Consider the following 11,294-nt stretch of genomic DNA (forward strand, 5'->3'; position numbering starts at 1 on the left):
CCTTTTCCAGCTCCTTTTTCCGAAATTCCCATAGCAACATTTTCCTACAATTTTCGTTTTTCCTTTTTTTGCTGCTCCAAATAATTTTCTTCCTCACTCTCTTTGGATTCAAATATCAATCTCATAAAAACGACGTTTTGCGTCAAAGAAGAAACTGCATCTATTACCTCTTAGTAAGAAGCTCTTACCACTCATGAAAAATGAGAAGCTAATTTGTCTCACTCACTCTTCTTGCTCTTCTCGACCCATCTTTGACGATTTGCTTCGAAACCAAAACCACTTTGTCTTCTTGGAATTTTTCTTGTTTTCTTGATGCGGTCCCTTGTTAATGAGACACAAAGTGCTCTTTTCTTTTACCATCTATCGTCATTCATCAATTTGACTCCACTTTCTCGTTTCTCTTTCTTTTTTCCTTTTTTTCGGACCTGTTCTTTAATTTTTATGCCATTCGTGTCTTCTTATTTTTTGGTATTCCTCAAAAATACAAATCCACTAACTCATTTCCTGACTACCTTGATTTTCAGAACTCTCAGCATCCATCTCCATAAAAGATAACATGCTCCATCACGAAATCGAAGACGCCTCGGATTCTCTCTCGTTCTCCGCAATGTCGTTGGATGATGATCAGGTAAGGAGCGGGGGGAATTTGTTAATGCTTCTTCTGGTGGCTCTCGTCGACTTCATGAATCACTCATTTTCGTTTTCCCCTCATTTTCTCGTCCTTTTTGCTCTTTCTTTTTACATATTCTCTATTCACCGATAGATATCTTGAAAAATCCTTTTTAGAAGGAAAGGCGAAAATGAAAACGATGGCTCTGTTTACATTTATTTTCTACCAACTTCGATGGGGTGATGTTGACATCATGAATTAATCACTAATTTGAGTTCATGATAAGGATATTTGATAGATCGTTTGCGAGAGGAAAATATCGATCAGGTCGCATCAACCAAAAAAAAACGGTTTCCTGATTATTTCTTGACTTTTTCTTTAAATTATATCAAATTTTTCGGGTTCTAGGGATTCTTGGGCCAGGCAGGATCAAATAAAAAAATTTTCCGGCCCGCCCCGGGTCAGCTTCTGCAATTTCGAAATTCTGAAGTTTTTTGAAAAATTTCGAAATTTTCGCTGAATTTTCAATAAATATCGAAGTTCTGATCCTTTTGTAAGAGCGAATAATCTTAGGAAGTTTTTTTTGAGAATTTTTATTTTTCTTTAATCAGCTACCCGGGCCGGAAGAATTTTTTTGACCCTGCCCGGCCGGGGGTGGGCCGTGTCACCGGGTCGTCCCGGAATTTGACAAATATGAGTTTTTATCATCTTCTAAGCATCTACATTCTCTAGAATGAATAAATTAACTTTCTCTATTCTTTTTTCTGAGGTAAGCTTGCTTCAGGCTTTTTAATGTATTTAGAAAAAGCAAGTTTGCTATAAGATTTTAGAAAAGTGTTTGTTCTTGGTACGTCTGACAACCGCAAAAATGATTAAAAAATTATCAGCGTCCCTAATAACTTTCAAATTGCTAAATGCTCCATCATTTCTGAAAGTTGTTTGTGTCAATGTACAAGTTATGAAGAACAATCAATTAGTGGACAGATTCCCGAATTTCGAATCGCACTCTAATTATGTTTTTCTGTCTACTAAAAATGCTTGGATTATCACTTTATTTTAGTCTGAAAAACTCAAAGATTTTTCTCAAATGTCGTTTTGATTCGTTCCTAAAATTCCCCGGCCCATTTCCAATATTGTAACTTTCACTGTTTGGATTAAACAACTTGGCATTCATACCCTTTCCCAGAAACACTATATCAGAAGAGCTCATTTCTTATTAAGAAGTTCAATACCTTCGTGGGCCTGGCTTCCGTCGACGTGTCCTTCGATGGTCCAAACGTCATTTTCGACGTGTCCTTCGCTGGTCCAAACGTCATTTTCCCCTTTCCTCAGACAAAAACTTCGCCGAAAAGGACTCAAGATCCTTCTCTTCTTTTCAAATTAAAAGCGCATGATGTGGATGCGCCCTGTCATTTTTCATATGTTGCCTGGTTTCGTCGCATCTCCGTGAGCAACCATTCGCCCGTCTCGGCCCCCAAATGTTCTGCCCGCCTCTTTTCATTTTCATAAATTTGCACGGCCAAGAGCGGCCGCTCCATCTTCCCTTCTCCTTCTTAACCTTCAGTTTTTCAGCACAGCTCGAGCATGTCGGGTCTTTCTCCAAATGGCCTTCAGGCTCCACGACCATTGAGACGCTGTCGCAGCGCTTCTCCAGCTACTCACCGAGTTTTGAATCTGGTTCCGGAGCAGCAGAGACTCATCAGGTAAGAGGAATATACTCCCATCTTTCGGAGGGAAGGGATTAGTATAATTATTAGGTGAGGTAGACTGGGAATTTAGATTATAAAGTAAGATTCTGAGGTGTGGTCCTCGGATTAAGTTGAAAGAATGAAATTGAATGAGCTAGATTTTGTATAGCAACTACACTATACATAACTTAAAATAAAGACCTCCTGGGGACTAAAAATAAACCAATGATCAAAAATTCAATGCTTGAGAGATCACTCATGTATCCATAATAAGAAATACTCTGATAGAGAACTACCCTATACACGCACTATGAGCTCAACTACCTCAATTCCTGGAAAAGATAATAAAAATGTGTCAACTGATAAAATGTTGGTGATATTACGAGAAACATTTTATCTATTGTCATATTTTGATGTATTTTATCAAAATCGAGATAATTGAGCTCCAAGTGCAGATGCTAGTTTTGGTTGTTTGCACTGAATTTTCAGCAGTTTTCCACTAGAAAATAATTCAGACAACATAACTACCGTGATCATTGGATTGATAGAAGGCCATCCTATACATATACTTGGAGCTCGATTACCTCAATTTCTATGAAAGATATGAAAAATGTGTCAAATAAGAAAATGTTAATAAAATTGTGATAAAAATTGTATCAGTTGACAGATTTTTGATAATTCATTTAGAAGTTGAAATAATTGAGCTCAAACTGCAGGTATAAGTTGAATTTCAATTAAAGTGTTGACAGTATGATCCTAAATGTAGCTTTTGATGCTAAAGCTGAACTTTCGATGTTAAAGCTACAAATTTTAGGCAATCATGGAACCGCATTCCAAAGTGGCAGTTTGCAAAATCGGTTCTCACTGCATTCTTCCGTGCGTGCCATGCTCCTCAACTGATTTTCCCAAACCAGGAAACCGAGCAACGTCACATTAAGTATATCGTCGAGCTGGTTCAATCCTGCGTCGGTAAACTAGACAACTTGGAGGAGGGACTCAAGCCATTGGTTGAGCTTCTTGGCCGCGGACACTCCAACTTCAGAATCACGTGAGTTTCAGCTTTTTAATCGCAATCCTATCAACAACCGGATGTTGCACTTGCCGATTATGATGTAATCATGAAAATATTTTTTCCAGTGGACCACACTGGGAGAAGTTCGCCGAGGCTCTGATGAGCGTCGCTAGCGAGTACAACGGACCGGGACGTCGTCACAGGGACATCGGAAGAGCCTGGATGCTTCTCTCTTCATTCTTGGCCGATCGCCTGGCTCATGCTTCTCGCACTTCTCATCAATCGCCAATGCTCACTCCGCGTGTTCAACTTTTGACGTAAATGTTTCATCGTTTTCAACTTTTTGAAATCTTTTTAGAGATTCCAGGAATGATCCCGGATTCTCATTTAAGATTCAATGTAAAATTCTTGTTTTTTTTTTTAAATCTTTACTTTTCAGTGGACGTTCGGCACTCGAATAATTCAACCTACACAACTGGGATATCTGGGATCGATGCAGTTTTTTAGACATAAATTCTTGTTTATGTATAACTTTTTGTATTCGAATGGTGTATATATATTTTTTTGGAATCAATAAAGTTTATTATTTGGGAAAGAAAAGCCGAAAATCAAAAGACTACACATTTATAAAATGAGAGAGAAAGAGAAACATAGAGAAAAAGGACAGGAAATGAGATGGAAATTACAAAGAAATCACGAATTGCACAAATTATTCACAAACATCTGTTAATCAAAGTATCCGAGAAGAAAGAGAGGAAAAGAAGAAAACTACCGTAGGATCCAAAATCATAATTTAATTTTTGATAATGTTTCCAATCACTCGTCTATGTTATGGGAGTTAGATCAGACAGGGGGAGGGATAGAAAAAGTTTTTAAAAAATTATGCTGAAAATATATTTGGTTTCTAGGATAGGACAGGCAGAACATAGGAGAAAAATGAATTTATAAAGAACTAAATTATATTGCACAACCGAGAAGTAAAGCTGAAAATCGGATAAATGAAGAGCTACTCGTCGAACACTAGGCGTCTAGGATTCTTGCAGAGAAGGAATGGTACGTAGAACATTTTGGAGTGGAGTAGTACGGATGAGGCGTTTCGGAGCTCTGGGAGCCTGAAAAATGATTTTAATATTGTTGAGAATAATAGCTAGTGTACTGTAGTTTTTGTTTAAATTGAATTCTGAAACATACAAAAATTGCTGAAAATTTCGTTGAAGGATCAAACTACCGTAAACCGGTAATGAGAGGACCTCTAACTTTTAACTTTGTGCCAATTTTTCTCGGTTCCTGTCAAAGATATAAAAACGTTGCCAGCTGATAAATTGTTTAGCATAATATCACAAACATTTTATCAGTTGACACCGTTTTGATATCTTTCACAGGAACCAAGATAAATCAGTTCAAATTTGATAGTGTGGGGCTCGTATTACAGGTTTTACCGTCAATTATTTTCGGAAAATACTTGATTAATGAAATGATTTTTTAAAATAAAGTTTCATGAGTTTTCAATTTTTGGAACCATTCAGAGGAGCCGGATAAAAGTGACTCGAAGACTGGTGTCTGACCTTGAAAGTTGAATTTTCCAAAAAGTAGCTATCGTATTTGCTCTAATAGAAGCCTTTCATATATGTGCACTTTCAGCTCAATTATCTTGGTACCTTTAAAAGATATCAAACATTTTACAACTGATAAATTATTTATCCAAATATCACTAACATTTTATCAGTTGTTTTTTGATATCTTTCATAAGAACCGAGATAATTGAACACTTTTTTCTTATCTGACTACTTCTCGATTTAATATTTAAAATGTTGTTTTATTTTTAGTTTTGTTTTACTGGATATTCCCATTCCGAAAAACGAACCATTCAAGAATCTGCGCCAAACTCGTCGTCTGCTGCGAATCCTCTCCCGGCTGATGCAAATGAATTTGTAACGTCTTGACAAAGTGATCCTGAAGGGTGTTGACCTTGTCAATGATAGTTCGGTCTAGAGTTGAATCGGGCGAAAGGTGGAGTAGGGTGATAGCCTTGATACAGACGTACGCTTCTGGAGAGACCTTGAGGTTGGAGAACGAGTTGAGGAGAGTGGTGAAACGGTGGACAAGCGTACCAGCTTCCCTAGAAAAAAGAACAAGGTTAGTTCTAAATCATTGACAAATTGAGAGGTCAACTCACTTAGACACATGCTCGAACGGAATTTCTTTCCCAAGCACCAACGCCAATCGATTTTGTAGTAGGCGAAGGTTAACTTGTGGATTTGTGAATGATATCTCATCAGTTTCATCAATCATTTCTGTAGTATCTGGAGAATCTGGAGTGAAAACTGAGCAGGCATAGTATCCAGCAGACAGGAGAACAAGCTCAGCCCAGCGTTGTGTCAAGAGATGTGTATGGGCTTCTACAGGTAACTCATCGAAAAATGGAAGGGTTTTTGTCCACTCCACAAGTTGTTCCACAATTTCATCACCTGAAAATGAAAAGTTAGGATTCAAGGGACATGGAAGAACAAACCAATTCTAGTTAGTCTTTTGCACGCTGGAGCAATATCACTGCTTGCCGATGCTGGATTGATTCGGAGTCCTTTTAGATTGATCAGACGATCTAAGCAGTCCATTTCTACCAACTCCTAAAACAGTAAAAATTGGCAATAGCTTCAATTAACTTTGGGAAGTTTGAAAACTCACTTTAATCAATTTCTTGCCACTCGGAAGACTCTGGAACGGTCGTCTCTCTATTTCTTCAACGTAATCTCTCGTTTTCCGGATGATACTTCTCCTCTGCTTGTAGTTGCTGTAGATACTGTTCCCGTTTCTTCCACCGGGCATACGATCTTCTCTTACTGCTACAAATGAGAAGAAAATTTTTGCGGTCAGAGGGGGCGCAGCGAAAAAAAAAACTAACCTTCGGTTAGCATGCCCTTGCTGATGCACTTTCGGAAACGACACGATTGACACCTGGAAGGTCAATTAAGAGTTTTTTATTGCGGGTTGAAGGGTCGATTTTTTTTCGAATTTACCTGTTCCGATTCTGCTTGTCAATCTCACAACAGTTGTCCTGACTGCAGTGATAGACCTTCTTGTTTTGAACAGATCGCTTGAAGAATCCTTTGCACCTGGAACAACCAAAACCTTCATTTTCATACAATTGTCAGAATATTTTAGGTCGATTTGAAAAGTGAGGAGACAACGCGATAATGGTGCTGTCACCGATTTATTGCCCTAATCGCCAAGGTTACATCAGTAGGAGCAGGTGTTCGGAGCATATGGTATATTACTCAATTTAATTGTCGATCAGAAACGGCAGGGATAGTTGTTGACATTCGACAATAGGGGAAAAATGTGGAAACTAGAATCGAAGTCGGAAAAAGTAGTAGAAGGAAAACAAAAAAAATTTTTAGACAACGTGCGAAAGGGGCCTGTAGAAAATGACTAGAAGAAGAACCAGAAGGAGAAGGACGGAAAAAAATGGGGTGAGGAGGACGTGGTGGGTTAAAATGATAGTAAAGTGAAATGCGCAAAAAAAAGAGGCAGCAACAGAAACGTTTCCTTGGGGTCTCTTTGAGTGACCTTGTTCTTTAAGATGCCCTTGCAACCTACCCACATTTTCTGTCTGTCATAACTTTTTTCTACAATTGTATGAAAATGAAAAATTAAGATGGAGACGCTGAAACAGTGTGAACTTGTGGTGAAACGTTTAGGTTACAATCATCAAGCACGTGCTAACAATTTTATGTTATTTATGAGAAAGTGACGGTCAGTTCTTTCTCACTTCTCAGCTTCGAAAATATTCTTAAAATTCCTGATTAAAATTAGTAAAGTGTCAAGAACTGAATTTTCGAGAGAATGAGGAAGAGTAATTGTTCATTCCTGGAAACTCAAACAAAAATATTTCAAGCTTCCTTCATGAACTACGGTAAACACTCTGAAGTTACTTGCACTTCGAGCTCAATTATCTCACTTTAGGCGAAAAATATCGAAAATTTGCCAATAAACAAAATGTTGGTGATATTATGACTTGCATAGAAACCAAGATAATGTGCCCAAATAAGGATAATTCTATGAAAGTGTTCACGGTACTTTCAACTGAATTGACTAATTGGAATCATTTTGTTGAAAAATCTATAATTTGAGCTTTTCTAATTGGAGCTATTATAATTGACTATTCAAACCTCGAAACCCCGAACTGTCCACACTAAAAAAAGAAAACCTAACTGAAGAACATACATATTGAAATAATTTCAAATTGGGTCGCGGTCATCAATGAATTGAGAAAAAGTGGGCTACAGAGTAATATTGGGGCGGAGCGCGCGGCCCTCCGGAGAAAATGGAGGTGACGAGAAGAGGTTACGCAGATGGCACCAGTTGAACCGACCTTGTCCGACAACGCAATTCGTCTCCCACTAACAAAACCTTGTCCGAGTTGACCTCCGACTTTTCCCCCTCCTCGGTACCGGAGACAATAGTTACTAAGAGAGATGTCACATTCGAACAAGTGATAGGTTGATTGATACTGAGAAAACCGAATGACAACAAAAAACGAGTATTCCAAAGTGACCGAAATTCTGGTTCTTGTTCAGTATCTCTCGGAAAATCTAGCCTCAAAACTTTTTTTCTATCGAAGAGACCACCTACGTTCGTCTTGAGATTATCTCACTCGGAAATCTGAACTACTTTGGAATTGTCCTCTGCACTTTGAGTACCGTGTGGTACACCAAGATAGCTATCTTTTCCGCAAAAGGACGTTTATCCGTTTTTTAGACATTTTTTATTTTGAAATGAAGAGAAAAATGTGTCTTATCTGTATCAATAAATAGGAAAGGTCATTTACAAATTCCTCAGATAGAGATGGCTGTGAAATATTGTGAATACGTATCTAATTGGGGGTAGTCAATTATAAGCAGCTTGATAGACCAATTTATCATGGGAAAAAGTGAAAATCAAGTTCGGAGATTCAAAAACATTTTGTGAAGTTTCTTTTCAGAAAAAAAATTTTTTTATATTACTCTAATGCAATTAAAAAAAAACTAAAAGCCAAAGGAAATTTTGTGATCACATATACGGACTTTTTAATTTTTTTTTTCTTTATTTCATACAAACAAAGAGAATTGTTTCGTTATTGATTTTTAAAATATCACAAAACCCGGAATAGAAGGGTCCCTAAACTGTTAACTTTATGCTCAATTATCTTGGTTCCTATAGAAGATGTCAAAATATTGTCAACTGATAAAATATTAGTGATTTTTTGATGACTAATTTGTCAGTTGATAAATTTTAGATATCTTTTACAGGAATGGAGATAATTAAGCTCAAAGATTATTTGTTTTTTTTTCTTCCAATAAGAATATGACCAGTAAACCCGATACGTGTCTTTTGAGCTCAATTATCTCGATTTGTGTGAAAGATATCAAAAATATGTCAACTGATAAAATGTTGGTGATATTATAAGAATTAACTTATTAGTTGACTTATGTTTGATATCTTTTACAGAAATCGAGATAATTGGGCTCAAAATTGATGGTTTGAGTGTCTAATATTACAAAACTTAGAATCGGAAAATGATTTTTGGTTTTCAATTCCTTGATTTGCAGCTACCGTAATTATTTTTTCAAGTGCTTCAAGAAAATTTCAAGGTTCGAAATTTCGAAATTCCTGAATTTTCCAGAATTTCGCTAGATTATTGGATTTGTAGAATTCCTTCCCGAAATGTTGAATTTTCATAAAAAGCCTAAACTTTTTGAGTCCAATTTCTTCAGTCAGGAAAAATGGTTACAGTAGAAGGCTAACTGGATAATTAGGTTGAAAACTATTACTGATAGATTCTATAATATTAAAACATGAAGTTAAGTATGCTTTGAAATTTCATGTTCTCTGACTCATAAAACCGCAATTTAGACTGGATACTGAATAGGTCAATCCACATTTCAATATCATTCCCATTAAAAAAGAAACATCTTCATTTGGTGCGTGTGACCTAGAGAAACTCCTCATTTAAACCGATTTAAAGTGCACTTCCACACCGACTTTCAACACGGGAGTGATGGGGTCAAACTGAGGTTGACCAAGTGTTTGGGAGGGATGTACTGAGACTGGTCAAAGGTGCGTGACACATTTGGATAGGAGGACGCCCTTCGCAACATTTCACTGACTGGGTGTTCGGCGGTGTGTCGTGTCATGCTGCAGGCCTTGACCATCATGGAAGATCCTGAAGGCCGCATGGTCTCGTCTTTCTGACGATCCTGGTGCCGACGGCTGTCTACTACGAGACGACACGGACGGTGCTGACGGCTGAACTTTCACTGTTCCTCTCCCCCATCTAGCACCACTTTCGCTTTCCCGATCCGATCACTAATTCCGTTAATAGCTCCCGTTGACCGTCGTCCAGACAGTTTTTGCGTGTGGAACAGATTTCTGACCACCCAGCTATTTTGGGAGGAAAAGAAAACTGTTTGAGAATTGAAACCAGAAAGCTTTAAAAGAAAAATCTAGACTAATGCTCAGACATCAAACTAAAAGGTTAGGTGAACCAGTAATTATACGTACACATGCTAAAAATGCTTACCCTTCACATGTTGAAGCGCCGTAATGCAGTCCAGTTGATTTATCAGCACATACCGAACAAAGTTTGCTGGTGGCGCTGGATTTTTTAGTTGTACCGTTCTAAAATGTTTGGATTTCCACCTCTTCTTTTGCTCCCCTCTCCCCCTAATAATGCTCTTTGTGCATCATCGTTTTTGCCGACTCACCACTACAGTACTGTCGGTGGTTGTTGGAGATCCACCGAGAAGCGTGAAAAGTGCTTTGGTTGAAGAAACAAGCGCAGCAGATGCTGAATCATCTGTATCAGAGTTTGGACTCTCTGGAAGGCTGAAACTGAAACAAAAATTTGATTTTTTAGTGAATTTTCTAATAATACCTGGGAGTAATAGATTCCCGCATGTCCATTTTAAGAGCGGGAGCAAACGTAGTTGCCAAATGTGTCAGATAGAACTGTAGCAAATTAGTCTGAGCTACGAGGGCCAAGTTCTTATGATCGAAGACAGGTGGCGTCTCAGAGGTTGAGTCCGCAACGTCCATGTCACTGGAAAGAGGGCGCATTAATCAGTATTAGGAGCAACTGGAGAATAAGAATAATGAAGCAGAGAGGGGAACATGGAAGGTCAGTTACATATATACATATGGAGATGTAAAAGAAGAAGAAGGAGAAGAGCAACATACGGTTTGAAGTAATGGGTGGGAGACTGGGAAGAGGGGTTTAAAAATATATTTTCAGATTGTAGTAGTATGGTAAACTCTCAAGGGGAGGAGCAATAATATCTCTACCTAGTTTTTTTTGTACCTAACAATCGTATAGTGTGGTATATAGGAAATGAAGATGTTCATAGCAACGAAGAGCAGAGGAAATGAAGGCAGTGTGAATGTGTATCTAATCAAAAAAAAGCGAAACGAAAAATAATTGTATATCTCGATTTTTGTTGTGGGGAGGGAGCGAAGGTAAAAATTGTAGGCTTTTGAGTCAGACTGAAAGTGTACAAAAAAGTGTTGTACAATATTGAGCCGCGAAATTTAATGTGGGGGCAAGAAGAGTAGGGGAAAGAGCATTTCGAATGAATAGCTGCGGGAGAGTTTTGTAATCACTCATGTGTACAACTTGGAAGGCGTGCCCTCGTTCTCCCATTTGAATTCTTTGAATTCAAGTTAGAAACTGCTTTTACCAACTCTCATCACATTATATTTATTCCCGCTTTTCGTTCGTTCCTCATTTTTATGTGGTGCACTCTTTGGAAAAGCGAACTTATGAGATTTTCGAGTGAAAGGGAATCCATCCCGAATGTGTGGATGTACGAGGCGCCCCCGGTGAGAAGCAATAGAAGCGAAATGCCCCCCACACACGTACTGTCACTCTCGTTTGACCGGCAATAGGCCCGATTGAATGTACGCGCTTTCACGAATTTCAAGGTCTGACCCACAAAATTTCGTTTCGCCC

General features: G+C 38.2%; 2 protein-coding genes across 2 annotated transcripts; one reads left to right on the forward strand and one right to left on the reverse strand.

Annotated features, from left to right (window-relative positions):
* Positions 1-556: 556 nt before the first annotated feature.
* Cbr-glb-28 lies at positions 557-3,771 on the forward strand (the record flags this gene model as incomplete). Its single annotated transcript, XM_002645875.2, has 5 exons — positions 557-628; positions 2,183-2,313; positions 3,113-3,346; positions 3,436-3,627; positions 3,750-3,771. The coding sequence occupies 5 exons, from the start codon at positions 557-559 to the stop codon at positions 3,769-3,771; spliced, it is 651 nt and encodes a 216-aa protein (XP_002645921.2).
* Positions 3,772-4,316: 545 nt separating this feature from the next.
* Cbr-nhr-91 lies at positions 4,317-10,384 on the reverse strand (the record flags this gene model as incomplete). The annotated part of the gene is made up of 10 exons (XM_045240476.1): positions 4,317-4,422; positions 5,175-5,429; positions 5,487-5,778; positions 5,823-5,937; positions 5,996-6,153; positions 6,213-6,265; positions 6,328-6,423; positions 9,870-9,967; positions 10,054-10,180; positions 10,224-10,384. 10 exons carry the CDS (start codon positions 10,382-10,384, stop codon positions 4,317-4,319), a joined length of 1,461 nt encoding a protein of 486 aa, XP_045093465.1.
* Positions 10,385-11,294: the final 910 nt, after the last annotated feature.

Source organism: Caenorhabditis briggsae (genome assembly GCF_000004555.2).
Source record: "Caenorhabditis briggsae complete genome, chrX, whole genome shotgun sequence".
Taxonomy (NCBI): domain Eukaryota; kingdom Metazoa; phylum Nematoda; class Chromadorea; order Rhabditida; family Rhabditidae; genus Caenorhabditis; species Caenorhabditis briggsae.